Raw genomic sequence first — 19165 nt, forward strand, 5'->3', positions numbered from 1 at the left:
TGTTCTGATAATTTTGATCCTGTTCTAGTTAAGGTTTGATAGACATGGTAATGGCAAGTGAGTCGTAGAACATGTGTGGTAATGATCCAAAAGATGCAGGTGGTTCATAATCCTTTGTTGAAGACAGTGAGTGTAGGGTGTTGGGGAATTAGTGCCATGTTGAGTTATGTATGAGTTTTGCGGTAATGGAAGAAAGAACTTGAGGATCTAGTGTGAGTGTACGTAACAAGTGTGGATCGTGAGTTATGCTTTTGGCAATGGGAGTTTTATATAGTTTATATAAAGAGGTATGTCGTGTTGCGGTAATGTGGAAGAGTTGAAGTTTTGGGTTAAGCTAAAGATTTTGAGGTATAAGTTAGGTGGTTTGATGAGTGAATTAAAGTATGAGAATTGTTTAAGTAAGAGAGCCTTAGATATATGCATGGTGAGTGTTTGGTTTATAAACGGTTGTCTTGCACATGTGGTGGTAAAGAGGGTAATGAGATGTATCTAGGATTTAGTATTAGTGAGTTACGAGGACGTAACATTTATCTTAAGAGGAGTAGGATGTGATAAAAGAGATTTTGAGGGGTGTGCATATGGTAATATATTGGGAAGTTTGAGTCTTGATGTCGAATAAAAGGTTGATTCGTGTTGTGGTTAATTTTGTTAAAGGTCATGACCGGACTGGTAGTAGTTCGATGTTTAGGAGTGTGAGAACATTTGGATAGTGTTGACAGTTGGATGATGATGGTTATGAGTTCGATAGTCTTGGCAGTTGAACGAGGATGTTTATGAGTGTGAGTAAACTTCGAGGACGAAGTTCTTTTTAAGGGTGGTAGAATGTAACATTCCGTTTGATGTCTATGAGTGTCTTGATTTTAGATTTGGTAGTTGATGATATTATGGAGCTAGCAGCATTAGAGGATGGTAATTGATTATGTATGGAGTTGGTGTCGTGAGAAATATATATATGTGGTAGATACGATATAGTGATCATGTTGTGGAAGTAAACATAGTTGGTAGAGTGGGGGTTAAGAGTTCATGTTCTATGTTCGGTCGAGTTCTTGAGTCCTTAGCTAAGTTGTTGTGTCTTGGTCAAGTCAGTATGGTTGTTTTTATGTATGGGTTGAACTTCGGGGACGAAGTTCTTTTTAAGGAGGGAAGACTGTAATACTCCGTATTTATAAGTCTTGGGGTACTCTATCGAGTAGGCCTTACTCTGTCGAGTAAGGGTAAGTTGCGGAATAAAATAGTTTCTGACCTGTTGGGTACTCGATCGAGTAGCTGGGGCACTCGATCGAGTAGGGGGGTACTCGATCGAGTACCTTGGGTACTCGATCGAGTGTCCGGTTTTACGGGGGAGTTTTCTCGGGTTTTGTTAATTACGCGATTAAGGTATTTAAACATATTCGTAATTGTTTTAAATCACTTTTTACAAAACCTAAAACCTGTTTAAGAGAGAAAGCAACTAGTCTTCTTCCTAATCGCGTTCTTGACAATTCCCGGAGTTCAGACGGTCAGTTCGTATCGTAGTTCGCGTCGTTGGATTCCCTGCGTCGAGGGTAAGCTTTTAATATAATTTATATAATGTTTTGTTAAGATTGATGAAACCCTAATTTAGGAATTGGGGTTTTTATGAGTAGTATTTGAATGGTAGCATCTATGTGTTGTATGGTAGGAGGAGAATTCGTAGAGGAGCCGTTTTGATACAAATTTGTAGATACCGTCTGCGTGTTGTGCTTTCCAGGTAGGATTTCCTACTCAGTATTAGTCCCATAATGGGATATTGGTGATGTGCTGTAGTTAGTTGGTTGATATGATGATTGTAATTGTAATTGTGATTGTGATTGTGGTTGTGTTTGTGATGGTTCTCGAGATGCGTTCTCGGCTGAGTGGGGTCACTTGCGGGAGTGATCTCACGCCCTAGTTTCGCCCTTCGTGGAACCCGCCACGAAAGGGGATGTGCACATTAATGGGACAGGGTTATCGCTCGGTATGATGAGCGGGGCTTAGGTGGGAACGGCTGCGGTCCCCCACTGGCAGGGCTGGTCCAGTGGACAGTCGGTGGTTGAGATTGGTGGGATTGGAGTAATTGTGTGTATGTGTGACGGTTAAGCTGTCTGTGTACCTTACTGTTGATATATATATATAAGTTGTGTGATTAGTCGACCCCGTTTAAATGTTTTAAAAGCGTGGTGATCCATTCGGGGTGGTGAGCGGTTGCTTGACAGCAGGGTATATCTTGGATACGCGTGGGATCTAGCTGGGATGGAGTCATCACATATCAGAGTCTTTAGTCTTCCGCTGTGTTTATTAGAACAGTTCCTTTCAGTTGGTTTATAGTTTGAGAACAGTTGTATTTTACGTACAGTTGGGTTTGTAATGTAATCACTTAAACTTATTTAATAAAGTATGTTTCTTCATTGTCTTATGATTATCATGCCTCGGGTAACCGAGATGGTAGCATCCTTATACCTGAGTGGTCCTGGTAAGGCACTTGGAGTATGGGGGTGTTACACTATCAATCCCGACCGATAATGTTTCCATTGCCTTAATTGTTGGACGCTAGAAAGGAAACTACCCCAAATTATTGAAGAATCAACAAGTTAGTTGTGAGACATCTAATGGGACCTTCTTCTTTAAATGTTTATTTGATTGACATAAATTTTGCTAGTACTACTTCGGCAATATTAGAAACCAGTGGAGGTTTTCATCATTGTATTTGATACATATGATGATTAGAATATGACGACTAGCAACAATGATGTTGAGAGATAGAGTCATTGTGTGCTCAATCTAGTTTTTAAGTTTAAAGTTGTACTTAATTGTGACTATTAAGTGCATAAACTCCAAATAAGAATATAAACTTGTTAAGATACAAAAGAGGTTTCACTTTTGTGACCCTATGCACCATGATTTGATGTATGGCTAGCCCATTATCAAGGTGATTATATTCTAAACCAAACTAGAATGATATATCATGAAGATGATGCAAGACTCAAATTGGTAACCCAAGATTAAACCTTAGATTCTGGAATGATGAACGCAAAGAGTTATCGAGTACTCTTGAAACCATTAGATCTTATGGTATATGCGTATCTTGTATTCAAAGCAAGATGTCTCGTGCCTTTTGGTTTAAAAGGAGATCGAGGTTGTAAATCATTGATCCAAAATAGGTTGATCATTTTGTTTTACCAACGATTTAAGTTGACGCTAAGTGTTCGCTTAATAAAGTAAATAGAGAAATCTTTGAAGAAGTTCAAAGTGTTCAAAGAATCACGATCTAGTCGTGATGGGATTATCAAAGTGAAGACTTTGATATAAGCCAAATAAAATGTGATATAGTATCACAAGTTAATCTCTCTTAACACACATTATGGAATAATGTGTGGTTGGATAAGAAATCAAACGCTATTCGATATGGTTTGGACTTCAATCAAGTTACTTTGAGTTACTTGATCCTTTTGGGGATTTTATCATTTTGTCTAAATTATTTTTCCACTAAATCTAAAACGAATCATATGAGATATGAAATGGTAGGGTACCATGTTTGTAAGTTTTCAAAAGAAACAAATCCTTACTATAATCACGAGTACAACGGGTTTGCGGCTCGTGAAGCTGTCTTTCTAGAATACAAGTTTATATCTAGAAGACAGAGTGGGAGAAATTATTCAAGAGCCACAAAAGAATTGTATGTCGCAAGAAACTGGTCTTTCTTGGCTACATGAGACGTTTTGTACGTTTTGTGTAAGACGTTGTTTCTTCAAAACCTAGGAGGTTAAAGTCATCACTTGTTGAAGATAATGAATTCATGTTACTTTTAAGAAAGTAAAGAGCTTACAAATTACAAAGAAATTGTTTGATTCAAGTTAATTACTTCTGGAAAGTAATGAACATATGACTTACATGTGAATGTTTAAGTCACAACTCAATATAAGGCTTAGAGCCATGAAAATCCGAAATAAAAGGTTTGATTAGTGTCAAAGGGTTTTGCACTAATAAAGAGAGATTTCAAAGCTTGATTGATAGCAAAGGGTTTTGCACTAGTTGAGAAGCTTAAGTCTAAGGATTGTATTTCATTATGATGAGATATATAGCGAGTGAATCCAAAAACCCACTTCTTCAAAGAAGAAATGTATTCGATACATGTTATGAGTTTTTGCAATCCTAAGATAATGTGCAACTTAAGAGATGGTCTTGAGTAGGACATAAATGAGTTGGAATCAATGATTTGATCATGGTATAAAAATTTTTCCGATAAGTCGAGAAGTTGTGTTTATACATGAAGTTTAGTGGGAGTTACGGAAATTTTAGTAGTCTTATATGTGGATGACACATTGATCATTGTGAATGATTTAAGACTTGGAGAAATATAATACATCTTTAATATCCAGATTTATGGAGATAAATCCACATGATATTAGCGTCAAATAAGAAGTCTTATGTTGATAAGATTCATGACTAGTTCAATCAAGATTGAACATATTTGATTGATTCCATTTGCTTCCGCTGCCGAATCAATTAAATAGGAAATGATGTATAACACTTCATATACTTTGAGTATGATGAATTGTTTCAAATCGAATTTAAGTAATAGTTACCAAGTAAGCCATAAAGATTACCCTTAAGTGCTTGCAGAAGCATTAAGGATGTAAAACAAAGTGTTTTTGATGCAATTTTGTGTAAGGGTGTTACACAAATGACAATTGACAATTGAGATTGCGCATGATTTCCGACAAAACCAAAATCAAAACACATTAGGATGGTTAAGATACCATTGTGGCTATGTTATTTAAGAAATAGATTTTCTAGAATCGTTCTAGGCAATAAAGAACAATGAGAAATATTTACAACGGAAATTGAGTACACTTGCAATCATAAGATGTGCAAGAGGATGGATCCCGCACACTGTGAAAACAGTGGGAGCTATTCTAAGGTTAGAAAGCCTATGTCTAGATTGGATCTAGACACGTACTCAGAAAGTTTTGTAATGCAAATGTATACATTACGAAAGGAAAACAAGTATGTAGCAAGTTGAGCAGGGAGTTGCTAAAACCTACTTAGCAAGGCCTAATAATAGGCTAAACATGATGAGTCATGTCATTTCAATTGAATTGAAATGAACAACTACATACAAGATCAAATTAGATTATAGAATATGAAATAGTAATCAGGCATTGACTATTCATATGTGATAATCGCATTTGTCGTTCGAGTTTTTACTTTAAAAACTCTTTTCTTGTACTTTGTTACATCCAAACGGGCTGTATGACAATTTTGAACCTCGTTAAAGTGAACCCGGATTAACATGGTATTTGCCCGTAGTCACTTGTATGAGGTGACGTCTCGAAGTGACTAGAGTGGATGCGATTGATGGCAAGTTCAAGTGCCATAGAGTCATGTGAGATGACTAGTCGATCACATAGGCAGACTGTTGGGAACACTCTATCGGGCAGTGACCGCTTATAGAGTTCTGGCAAATTTATAAAGCCTGGTCGTGGCGAGAGCTACTATAGTATTCAAATGAGTCGATTCTTTTGACTAAAGACTGTTCGCCTAAGGTGGCACGGTTTCAGATTAACTTTGATTTATGTTACTACGATCTTCGTAAATGGGGTCAAATGGGCATATTTTGGGTTATGATGGCTGTGGCTAGACGAAGGGAATAGTGCGATAGGAATTGTCCACCCCCTTGTCAGGGTCAAAACAATATCTCAGGGCCACTCGAGGAGTAATGAACTGGAAATGCGTGGCCACGCTCGGAAGGTATCTATGGTAGATAATTCCGGTCAAATCAGTTATTATCCAGATCGAGGAAACCACTCTTGATATGATCACTTGCAAGTACGACCTGAAAGACACCTTTCATTGAGTGGGAAATAGTAATAGGATAAGAGAATTGGTGACGCACACTTGTCGAGGACAAGTGGGAGATTGTTGGAGTGTCCCCGACAATAATGCGATCACAATTGTCGATCATGATGATCACATGTTTAAATCTCATTTTTAAGAATACGTAAGGGATGATTCATTATATAGTCAACTGATCAACATTAATCGGTAACGATTGGCTTGCTAGAGTTTGCGTTTTTGTCGTGGGGACGGTGGTGGTCGATTGATCCTTTAAGGTCACACCTAAAGGATGATGCCCTAATCTGTAAAGTTGATTAATTGTATGACGATACAAGTTAATCAATTCCTTAAAATTGAACAATTCAATTTGAGAGAGAGAATATTGATATGTTATAATAATGGGATTAAATAAGATTTATTTTAGTAATTGAAATATTTTATTACTAAAATTGTTTATTGTTTGTGAAACAATAGAGATGATAATGAATGGTTAATTATAATTATAAGATGTTGTGAATTATAATTAAATGACCCATTTTATTTATGTGATCAAGTATCACTAGTCAATTTGTTGAATGTAATTTAATTAATTTATAAAATGATATTTATGTGATAAATGTGCATTAAAATTAATTAATAACATATAGCATACTACATGTGACATATTGTGTGACAAATGACAAATTGACAAAATAAAATGGTAGTCCATTTTAAGTAGGTGGACCGAATTAGAGGAGTATGTAGTGGGTTGTGCTTATATTATTTTATGTGATAGAATTTAAATAATAAGTCTACACTACATCAGCCTTACATGCCTAAGGTTTTGAGAAGAACAAAAGAAAAAGTGAAGGACCATATATTGGTCTTCCAACCCTCCAAAAACCGTGTACCCTACACACTACAAGGACAAGTTTTTGTTCTTTATTCATCTCTCTATGCATGTTCATTTATTCACATGCATTTTCTCTTTCACATATTCATTTCTCCTTCATCAAAACATGAGATTTTTGATTCAAATTGTTCATAGAAATTACTAATATTATTAATTTAATATATGAGTATTAGTAATCAATTTTAAGGTAAACAACTAAACTAATATCTAACTAATATTATTTAGTGGGGATAAGGGATAATCTTGGGTGCAATCAAGAGGAGTGACTTCTATACTTGAGGTCTTTGGAGGATCATCCTAAAATATGGAAAGCTCAAGAACAAGTGAGGTAGGAGACTTCACTTGTGCCCAAAATATCCGAAATACTCACATGTAAGGAATCGTTTTTCTCCTTACTCTTGCATTTGTTTTGCATGCATAATATCTTTAAGTTTTATGACTAAAACTTTAAACCAAAATATGTGATATTTAAAATATGATTTACAACAAGTTCTTGGACAAGTTTGTGGTCGTCTTCATTGATGACATCTTAGTCTTCTCTAAAACTAAGAAGGAGAGCATCTGAGGTTAGTTTTGCAGACTTTGCGAGATAATCGGCTATATGCCAAGCTATCCAAGTGCGAGTTTTGGCTAGAGGAAGTGGCTTTTCTGGGTCATGTGATATCTAAAGAGGGTGTATCGGTGGATCCTAGCAAGATTGAGGGAGTGACCTAGTGGGAATCACCGAAGAATGTTACTGAGATTCGGAGTTTCTTGGGTTTAGCTGGTTACTACAGGAGGTTCGTGAAAGACTTTTCTACAATCGCGAGGCCTATGATAGCTTTGATGAGGAAAGAGACCAGTTTTCGGTGGGATGAGAGTTCTGAGACGGCGTTCCAGACCTTAAAGGAGTGTTTGACCACAGCACCTATCCTAGCTTTACCTGAGGGAAGTGAGAACTTTGAAGTATACACCGACTTCTCAAAGAATGGTTTGGGATGTGTTTTGATGCAGAATGGGAAGGTTATAGCTTACGCCTCAAGGCAGCTGAAGCCGTATGAGGAGAACTATCCTACTCATGACTTGGAACTGGGTGCAGTTGTTTTTGCCCTTAAGATTTGGAGACACTATCTGTATGGGACGACTTTTAAGGTGTTTTCAGATCATAAGAGGCTAAAGTACATCTACACTCAGAAGGAGCTTAACATGCGACAAAGACGATGGATGGAGCTGATTGGGGACTATGACATGGAGATCATCTATCACGAGGGTAAGGCTAATGTTGTTGCAGATGCTTTGAGTAGGAAGAGTGTGCATTCGTTACGTTGTGTACAACTATGTCTTTGTTGAAGCTGAGGGATGAGATGTCCAAGATGGGGATCCACATGATTAGGAAAGGGGACACCGTCGGGGATTTGACGATCGAGCCAGATTTGTGTGATGATATAAAAAGAAAACAAGAACTTGATCCAAAGATCCAAGAATGGAAGTCATGGGTGGAGAGTGGCATGGTTTCCAGGTTTTCTATCCACTAAGATGGGAGTGTCATTTCGATGGGAGATGGTGTGTCTCTAATGATGCAGATTTGAGGAGAGTAATCATGACAGAGGCTCATTGCACTCCTTATTCAGTTCACCCAGGAGGTGACAAGCCTAACATGAAGAGGGATGTGGCCGAGTTCGTGGCTAAGTGTCTGACATGCCAGAGAGTAAAGGGTGAGCAACGAAGACCACAGGGTAAGATTCACTCACTTGAGGTACCCGAGTGGAAGTGGGAATCGATCTCTATGGACTTTATAGTGGGGTTACCAAGGACACAGCAAGGTAACAATATGATTTGGGTGATCGTCGATCATTTGACTAAGGCAGCTCACTTCATTCCGATGAAGAATACTTGGACCAAGAAACAGCTAGCGTTGGGTTACAGAAAGCATGTGCTTTGGTTACATAGTGTGCCTAAGGATATAGTGTCGGATCGCGATGCGAGGTTTATATCACGGTTTTGGCAGGAGTTGCAGGATTTGATGGGTACGACCTTAAAGATAAGTACAACTTTTCATCCTGCCATATATGGTCAGACTGAGAGGACTATTAAGACCTTAGAGGATATGTTGAGGGCTTGTGCCATGGAGTTTGGTGGAAGTTGGGAAGATAGGCTGGATTTGATTGAGTTTTCTTACAACAACAGCTATCACACCAGTATAGGAATGGCACCGTTCGAGATTTGTATGGCAGGAAGTGCCGAAGTCTAGTTTGTTGGGATGACAGTGTAGAGGCAGTGATTTTAGGACCACGGATGGTGCAAGATATGATTGAGCAAGTTCGACTGATTCGTCAGAAGATGAAAGCAGCTCAGGATTTGGAGGTGGGTGATGATCAGCTGTTTATCTTATCGTACTTGTCTTATGTTGATTATGAAGTAAACTGACCCTGTTGTTGTTTTGTAAATCTGTGGGGATCCATTCGGGGATGCTGTCATAAGACTTACTTTCATCGTTTCAATTTTTCAGTTCTAGCCAACAGTATTTTTCATAATCACTACCAAGATAAAAAAAACTTCCATAATCACTACCCTAAAGTCATCTCCGACTTAAAAACAATACCAGTTTGCATTTTTCGTCAAATTTAACAAAAAAGTGACCAGTTTTCCCCTTGCTTCTACATAACTCTTCAACTCTTCAACTCATCCACTCTTCAACTCCATTTTTCATTTCATACGACAAATCCATCTACTTCTCTTATCTCTTAATAAACCCTAAAAATTTCCCCCTTTTTTGAAATTATTGTTCAATCTTTCTGCTTTCTCGTGTTCTTCAATAAGTCCGTGTTTGTTGTTGAGCTGTTCGTCTATCCCAGGTAAAATTTCAAATCTTCTACTGTAATTATTGTTCTTTAGGTGATGTTATTACAATTTTATTTTGATTTCTTGTTTTGTTGTTACTAATCATCTACTTTAATATTTTCATGTTTGTTTTTGAATTAGTTGTTGGTTTTGATGTTGAAATTCTTAGTTTAATTTAAATTTTGTGTTTGTTTTTAAATCAGTTGTTGATTTCGATGTTCAGTTCCTATTTCAATACCCATTTCATGTTTGTATTTTACCCAGTTGTTGCTTTTGATGCTGATTTCTTATTTTAATCACACTTTAATCAATTGTTTTATGTAGAATGGACGACGTGGCACCTTTTAGAATGAACATTAGGCTCCATTTTGAGGGTGATTTTAAATATGCGAATCGCAAAACTCAGTATGTTAATGGTGAGACTAATGTTATACCTGAGATTTATTCAAATCAAATGAGTTATAGGTTTTTATATGACATAGCCAGAAAGGTAGTTGGCAAAAACTATGTTCCTATAATATATTATAGGCGGTTTGGGAAGAATCTTATAAATGGAAGGGTAGTAATTGCTAGGGATGAGGATATGGTTGAGGTAATAAAGTCAAGGGATAAATTAAATAGACTAGATTTGTATGTGAAGACCTTCCCTGACTTTATTCCAAATGTGGTCCCAAAGAATCCTTCTTTAAAGACACAAAATGCATCCAGTTCACATGCTTCCCCTTTACCCAAAAATCCACCCCCAGATTCCAAAAGTCAAGTAAAGATAAAGTCTTATCCATCTCTACCTACAAGAAAAAGTAGTAGAAATCACCCTAATAGTAGCAACAGCCAAGCCATAACCATTATTAGTCCTCCTATATCTCCTAAATCTCCTGCTCCTAAAACTAACACTGCCACACCTATAAGAAAAAGTCCAAGAAATCATCTCCCCAGTCCTCATATTGTCATTGATAAGGTAGTTAAGGCTAAGGGGAAACTCCAACCAAGGAGAAGGGCAAACAAAAGGAATAGTGAGAAAGTGGAAATAGCTAAGGGCAAGTCAGTTGAAGAAGAGAAGATTCAGGGAGTTGAAAAGGGAAAAGGGAAGAGGAAGCCAATTGATAAGGAGAATTAGGGGTGTAACCGAGCCGATTTGAGCTCGAGCTCTAGGGGGCTCGGAATTGGCTCAGAAACTTGAGCTTGAGCTCGGAATCGGCTCAGAATTTTCCGAGCTTAAAAAATCAAAGCTCGGAATCAGCTCGTATTAGGCTCGAGCTCAAAGTCGAGCCCAACTCGAGCTCTGTTCAATCATTATTTTCTTTACTTTCTTGAACTTTTAAATCAAATTTAAAATACAAATATTTCAAATATAAAATACTTATCAAATATAATTATAATTGCTAAAATAATATTTTATAAGAATAAAGCCAATTGTAACCAAAATAAATATTAATAAAAAGTAAAATGAGCCTAAATGAGCTTCCGATTCCGAGCTCTACAAAGCTCGAAATCGGCTCATATATGGTCCACCTCGGCTCGAAATCGACTCGGAATCAATTTTGACCGATTTCTAGTCGAGCTTTGACCGAGCTGATTCCGAGGGCTCTACGAGCCGACTCAGATCATTTACAGCCCTAAGGAGAATACTGAAGTGGTTAGCAAGGGAAAGGAGAAGAGTCAGGCTGTTGACAAGGGCAAGGAGAGGAGTTAGGGTGTTGATAAGGGCAAGGAGAGGGCTCAGGCAGTTGACAAGGGTAAGGGAAAGAGGAAGTCAGTTGCCAAAGTAAACCAACTTGATAAGCTTCAGTGGGAGCATGATTTTGAGGTAAATGATGTGGACTCTGAAGATTACCATTTTGATGTCGATTTAAATTTGGGGGAAGAAGATTTAAGGGCAGCTGATATATTTCTAGCAACTGAAGAGGGGTCATTAATTAAGAAAGTTGACAAGACCCTGTCACTTTTTAGGGTGGTTAGAGGTTTTGAGGATGTGGATCCAGTAGTTGGAAATGAAAAATATGTTGATGATGATGATGATGATTTAAGGAGTTTGGATGGATCTGAGGATGAAGGAAGGGTATTATGGCCAATGTTTAACCCTGAGGTTGACTTCAAGAAACCAGTTTCTTTAGAAGTAGGCTTAAATTTTCCTAACAAGCACTCATTGAAGAAGGCTCTCCAACATCATGCCATTGAAAATAGGTATGAATTTTATTATGAGCACAATGGCAACAAAAGGTTAACAACATACTGTAGACACACGTGTTTGTGTAAGTGGAACAAAAAAAGGACCAATTTTGGTAAGTGTATTTGTAAGTCTACTAAAAAGTGCACCTACACTATTTATGCAATTCCAATGGGGAATGATGGGGTCTGACAGCTTAGAACTGTTGACTTAAGGCATAAATGTGTATTTAAGGGGGTTAATAACAAGGTTAGCTCAGAATATTTGGCTGAAAGGTACCTGGAAGATTGGAGGTTGGACCCAAACATGAAGATCCATAAATGGCAAAAACATATTAAGAGGGATTTAGGTGATGTATAATATGGGATGTGTTGGTTGGCTAGAGCAAGGGCTAAGTTAACTATTTATGGGGACTGCTCTGCACAATATGGGAGGGTATGGGACTATGTGTCAGCAATCTGCAAGTTCATTGAAGGATCAACTACTATTGTTATGGTTGACAACATTGAAAGACCACCTCCTTATTTTCAGAGGATGTTTATATGTTTGAAACAAGTCAAGGAAGGGTTCTTAAGTGGATGCAGACCTATTATAGGGGTAGATGGGTGTCACTTGAGGGGACCATATCCAGGGCTCTGCTTAGTTGCTGTGGGGATGGATGGAAACAACAATATTTACCCAGTTGCTTGGGCTATTGTGGAAATTGAAAATGGAGAAAGTTGGAGTTGGTTCCTTAGACTGTTAATGAAAGATCTTGGCAAGGAAGAAGGGCAAGGCATGACAATCATGTCAGATAGACAGAAGGTTTATCTTCTTTATGTTATTGTTATTTGTTGCATCTGTTATTGGTATAAATTTATTGCATCTGTAATTTTAACTGCTATTGTTATTTGTTGCATAAGGAATAAGGGAAGCCTTCAAAGTTGTTACTCCTAAAGCTCATATCAGATATTGTGTGAGACATATTTGGGCCAACTTCAAACTCCAATTCACATGGATAATCTTCAAAGAGACATTCTGGAATGCAGCTAGAGCATCAACAGAGGTAATGATTTTAACAAGCAGAATTTTAGAGCATTTTAAGTATTTAAGTAGTACAATTCATTTGAGCATTTCTACTTGCATTGTAACAGGCAAAATTTAAGAGAGAAATGGCTGGGTTGAAAAGTTTAAGTGAAAGAGCTTAGAAGTACTTGGATGACATTAGAGCCTGTCACTGGAGCAGGCATGCTTTTAACACATCTTGCAAGTCAATCATGTTAACTAACAACATGTGTGAGAGCTTCAATGCTGTTTTGAAAGAGGTAAGGGATAAACCAATTTTAACCATGATGGAGTGGATTAGGAGATATGTCATGAAAAGACATTATGAGAAAAGAGAAGGTGTGCAAGTTTTTAATGGTAAGGTAATGCCTTATGTGGATAAGTTTTTGAAATGGGCTAAGAATGAGGCTGATTGTTGCGATGTAGGGGCATCATCTAATTTTTCTTTTGAGGTTATGTATATGAGCAAAGAGTATGTGGTGGATCTGCCAACACAAACTTATACATGTGGTCATTGGCAGCTAGCTGGACTTCCATGCCAACATGCAATTGCTACCATCAATAACCAGAGGGCAAATTATGAGAATTTTGTTCATGAGGCATATACAAAGGAGAAGTACATGGCAGCCTATGAACACCCTATACCTCCAATGCCTGGAATCAGTCAATGGGAAAGGGTGGATATGGTTGAACCCTTACCACCTCCTTATAGAAAATTGCCAGGAAGACCAAGTTTAAAAAAGAGAAGAAAAGAGGCTGGTGAGAAAGGTAGTACAAACCAACAACAGAAACAAGGGTTACAAAGGAGGTGTGGAAAGTGTGGAGAAATAGGGCACAATGTCAAAACATGCAAGAATCCTGCTAGGGCTCCAATGAAGCAGACTAGACCCACATCAGAGTGGACTAATCTGGTAAGGACTGCAGCTAACAAATGAAAGGCAAAGAGACTGCATGATGTTGAGGTACTTCAATTTGTAGCTTCCGGAAGTCAAACTCAACCAAGTCAGGAGTCAACTGCACCACAACCTCCCAACACCAGAAACTCTCATAAGCAGGGACAACAGGCAGATTTAAGGGCAGGAATGAAGCGTAGAAGGGCACTAGCATTTAATGACAAGTAGACAAAAAGACTTTGATGTATTAAGTTGCTATTGTATGTGTTTTAAGCAGGATGTTTTATGTGTATTAAGTTACCAGTTTTTTTACTTTGTTGTCAAGACTTTGAACTATCTTGTCTTTGATGAATAAAAATGATGAATTTGCTTTCCATGGAGAATTTGTTGTGTAATTAAAGCATGTGTGTTAAACCAAGCAAGCCGAATTTTCATTGATATGGCAAATGCTTACTTTTCTTACAAATGATAATGGCAATTGACAAACAAGGCCTAAATTGCCAGCCTAAAGTACATTGACATACATCAAAAACAACACAATCATGACAAATATGAGAGCATAAAAAGCATTTTCTCAATAAACTAGATCCACTACTCTCATAAGCAGGGAAGAACACATCCCTTTCAAGCTCCATAATCTTCGACCTAAGCAATGAATTTTCTGCTTTGAGCTTCTCGTTGTTCTCCTTCAAATGATCATTTTCAGACTTGAGCAAATTTTTCTCACTAGCCAAAAGTTGCTTATCCAACATAACTTGATTAATAGCATTCCTTTGCCATTCACTTTGATCAAAATCTAACCATTGCCAAAAATCACAATGACGAAATTTGCAAGTCATGAACCTTCTACCTGGGTTTTCCCTTGTCCATGACTTCATGACAGCACATGAGACACGACAATGGCACTTAATTGCAGTCCGCATTTGGCATTCCATTTTCTATTTCAGACGCAAACATTATTGATAAATACAAATCAAGAAACAGAGAAAAGAAGAAAGAAGAAGAAATGAAGAAAAAAGATGGAGAAGAAGGAAAATAAATTGGAGGAAGCATACATACCTAAAGTATAAATAAGAACAACAAGAAGAAATGAAGGGGAAGGGGAAGAAGAGCAGCTTATAATTAACAAGGGGAAGGGTAAAGTTGGAATGAAATAAAAGATTTTAGGCGGGAATTTTAAATTTCAAGAATTAAATGACGTTTTCAGGCAAACTGGTATTGATTTTAAGTCGGAGATGACTATAGGGTAGTGATTATGAAACTTTTTTTATCTTGGTAGTGATTATGAAAAAGACTGTTAAAGTTGATAGTGATTATCAATTTTCCCTTAATTCATTATACTTTAATAATTGTTGTTTTGGAATGGTAACTTTGATATACTAGCCTCGGAAAACTGAGATGGTGACGGTCTCTCATGTTAGGGTGGTCCTGGTAAGGCACCTTGGTATGTGGGGATATCACAGTTGGGCGACTAGATTGTCACAATAGAGTGTAATAGAAAGTGGAACTGAGATTCTAAAATTAGATAGCAGCCCATATAACCAAGCAATTTTCCTACAACTTTGTCTAATCAAAGTTGATTATACATCTACTATTATGGTCCCATAATTTATAAACCTCATTTTAGCATTATTCTTCTCTTCTTTCCACCTCATTTTATGGGGTTCTTCACATAATTTCCCCCAAAAATTTCCCTCAAACATTCTCCCCAAAAATTTCACCTAAATCTTCGTCATAATCAAGCAATTGATGAAGATGAAAAACCAATCGAAACCCTAATTGAACCATTCACTAAAGAACAATTAATCATGATTGATGGAGGTCGAGCTGCGGTCTGGAGCGAAGCAGGCGTTGAGGGAGCCGCAAAAGAGGATTTCGAGTCGAACTGCATCGTGTCAGCTTGGTGCGGTTGGGTCTGTGGCTGGGAGTAGTGGGACGTGATCAGGTTTATTGATGTTGAGGGATTTCAGACGGAGTATACACATAGAAGAGAATGAAAGAGATGGGAAAGAAGGGAAACAACCAACTTAATAAAAGAACAAGGGTAAAATATAACCTGAGCAAATAATTTGGGTGTAATTTATAGAAAAAAATTGACGCGAGAGTAAGTTTACAAAAGTGGATTAAACATAGGTGTAAATGTGTAATTGATAATTTACTCTTTTATAATAAAGACGAAATGATACACCCTTAAACTTGGGCCAAATTATGGCAAAATGATCCATATTCGAGCCTGACTTATGTGCCTCATCATAGTCATCAACTATCATAGACAACACTAGAGGTGGCAATCGGGTCAGTCGAGTCGGGTTTGGGTCGGGTTAAGCCGGGTCGGGTCGTATCGGGTTCGGGCCATATCGGGTCAGCCACCCCTTTCGGGTCGGGTCGGGTTGGGTTCGGGTCATTATCGGGTCGGGTCATGTTTGGGTCGGGTCATTATCAAGTCCGGTTAATTTATCACATTACTTCAATTTTTGACCATTAAATTTAGTTTTTAAGCATTTTTTGGTTAATTACTTCATTATTAAGTCAAACATAACAATCTAATTACAAAATCACTTTCATTTTGATCAATATTAAGCTTAATAATTGTCGGTTCATCAATTTAATCGGGTCAGTATCGGGTCAGATCAATATCGGGTCGGGTTCGGGTCACTGATCATCGGGTCAAATCGGTTTACGGGTCGTCATCGGGTCGGGTCGGGTCGGTTTCGGGTCACTGGTCATCGAGTCATGTCGGGTTACGGGTCATCATCGGGTTGGGTCGGTTTCGATTTCGGGTTGCAATATTCTCGGGTCGGTTCGAGTCGGGTTTGCTCAAGTTCAGATCGGGTCATTCAGGTCGGGTCAGACTTGCCAGCTCTCGACAACACTAATAACATCTATTTATCCATAATAATGAGCCATTTTTATTTCTTTACTAATTAACAATGTACCCTCTCTAAACTTTCTCTCTCTTTTTTCCCCAAAAAAAACCCCAAAACAAAACCCTAATTTGTTCAATCGCCGCCTCTCCCTCCCACACACCTCCTATCTCCTTCTCCTCCGTTTCGATCGCCGGAGATGGGTTCTCCTCTTAACCTATCTCCGGCGATCACTCACGTCCTCTATGTGTTTCGGTCCGATTCGGCTTGATTTTACTCCGACACCGAGATGAAGCGGTCCTTGTGCCGATGTTTTGACCGTCGGATCTGCTCTCCTTGTTTGGCTGGTGGATTTTTTTGTGTGTCTCGTTTCGTGTCTCTGAGGTCGTTTCGTTCCTCCGTTCTCATGTCCTGTCATTGAAGGTCTTGCATGCAACCCAGGGGTGTTCCCCCTCTCCCTCGCCCCTTCCCCCGCCCCTGGTAAGACTCCGAGTGTCATTGAGATCGGCTGCCCTGTCGACGAGCATAGCCTCGTCTTGGTGTTGCTGTTGTTTTTTTTATGTGGTGGTGGTTTTGGGACGATCTGGTGTTTCCCCTTCCCCTCGCCCCTTCCCCCACCGATCTGTCCCTTCTCCTGTTCTTGTTAGTGTCGGTCAAAGTCGTCTTCTGGCCTGGTTTTGTTGCAGGTAAGCCGATGGTCCTGGGGGAGTACGGTTGGAATTTGGAGTCTCGGAGTCTGTCGGGTCTTGGTGTGTGGTATGTCTGTCGGGTCTTGGAGTGTAATATGTCTGCCGTGTCTTCTTGGCTTGGTTGTGGGATCCGTTGTTTTCTTCGGTGTGAGTAAATCATTTGCTGAGGGTCTTTGGTTTTGTTTGAGGCGTGTTTGGTTGGGCGGAGTTGGAGATTTGGTTGTGTCGTTGGTTGGGTCGGATGCGGTGGTTTCCTCTTGTTAATGGTTTATCTTTTTGTATCGTGTTTTTTATTGTACCGAATAATAACCTTTTATAGGTTTATCTTATCGTTTTCTTCATGGAGGTCTGGGGTGTCCTGTTCCCTTATCTATGGGTTGTTTGCTGTTGGTGTCCGGGTTTTTATGGCAAGGGGTGCTTTACAGACGGTCTGTTCTCTGCCCATCGCTATCCGGATTTCAGTGATGGGTTTGGTTCGGGGGTTGTTCAAGTGGGTCTCTTTATTGACAGCTTATCTCTTTCTCGTTTTTCTGGACTATGATTCTTATGGTCAATGGATGCAATTTTTAAGGTGTAGGAGAGTCATCTCCGCTGAGGGCAGACTTCGTCGTCTTGCTTATCTCTTTTTCTTTCTTCATTCTTTTCGTAAGAGTGGAAGTATACCTTGTAATTGCCGCTCTGCGACTCATATGTGTCAATGGTTTTCGGAAGTCAAGCGTGCTTTTGAAGCTGGTTCGGGAGTTCATGGCCAATCCTCCGCCTCTTTCCATCCTACCATCGATCTAGTGTATCTTAACGTTGTTTTAGTTTTGAATAATGCTTATGTAACCATTAGGTATGGCTTTGTAGTGCTAGATTTAGTTGTCGGGATTCTGGTGCTACCTAGTCGAGTAGCTTACCTTGTATCATTGTAAGTTATTCTCCTATGCTGTCAAAAAAAAAAAAAAAATTTATCCATAATAATGATAACTTCTAACAAAGTTAGCCTATTGGCGTGGGGATATGTCACGATTCAAATTCCCCCGTGCACTTTATATTGTATTGTGATGTACTGTATGTCGCATCCTACACTCAACTAACAATGAAACATAAAATTATCACAAATTTATAGTATAAGACTAGCCCAAATAGAAACACAAATTCTCATTGAAAACATGACATATCCGTCACAAGCTTGTGACGGATATCACTTTACCTCACAATGTACCCACTTTTTCTCTCTCTGTAACACTATTCATGTGGTCCCCTTTCTCCACTAACCCATTTTGTTACAATTTTATCTCACAAAATATCCGCCACAAATGGTAACCCGTCACAAGGGAGACCAATTGAAATAGAAATAAGCCCATTTCATTCATCACTCCCAACCTTTCCTGTTTTTCTTGTGCCTCATTCGTCTTCCTCAGTAAGCCACCAATGTCCCAAGTCATTCATCCCGATCTGCACTAGGGCAGAGTACGGATCGGGTATTTGATCCAAAGTGCTAGTTCGGATCGGATATCCATATTAGAAATCCTGAAGTTAGATATCCAATATCCAAACCAAATGTCTCGGATATCCAATGTTCGGGTATCCAAAATAATCGGTTCGGATGCGGATATCCATCGGATATCCATACTTTTGAATTTACTTTAAAATTAAGTTTGAAACACGGTTATATTCATAGTTTTACATGATACTTTTCTTTCGTATTCTTATTCCAATGTTCTCGCTATAAAATTTAAGTACCACCTAGATATTTCTCTAATATTTTAAACATTAATTAAATTGTTGTATCAAATAAAATTTATTTTCTCGAAATTATACTAGAAAACTATAGTTTCGGATCAGATCGGATATCCAAATGTTTTAATTCTAATATCCATATCCAAACCAAAACCAAATATTTCGGATCAGATATCCAAACCAAACTTAACTTTCGGATCGGATATCCAAAAATTCGGATCGGATATCGGATCAGT

At 38.4% G+C, this 19165-nt stretch overlaps 1 protein-coding gene across 1 annotated transcript; it reads left to right on the plus strand.

Annotated features, from left to right (window-relative positions):
• The first annotated feature begins 12985 nt into the window (after window positions 1-12985).
• LOC141636702 (uncharacterized) lies at window positions 12986-13693 on the plus strand. The gene has a single exon (XM_074446756.1). The coding sequence runs from the start codon at window positions 12986-12988 to the stop codon at window positions 13691-13693; it is 708 nt and encodes a 235-aa protein (XP_074302857.1).
• Window positions 13694-19165: the final 5472 nt, after the last annotated feature.

The sequence above is a fragment of the Silene latifolia genome, chromosome 2, assembly GCF_048544455.1.
Source record: "Silene latifolia isolate original U9 population chromosome 2, ASM4854445v1, whole genome shotgun sequence".
Classification (NCBI taxonomy): Eukaryota; Viridiplantae; Streptophyta; class Magnoliopsida; order Caryophyllales; family Caryophyllaceae; genus Silene; species Silene latifolia.

Bases quoted from the DNA above. Each gene is read 5' to 3' on its own strand.
- LOC141636702 (XM_074446756.1), top strand. From the start codon at position 12,986: ATGTGTGAGAGCTTCAATGCTGTTTTGAAAGAGGTAAGGGATAAACCA.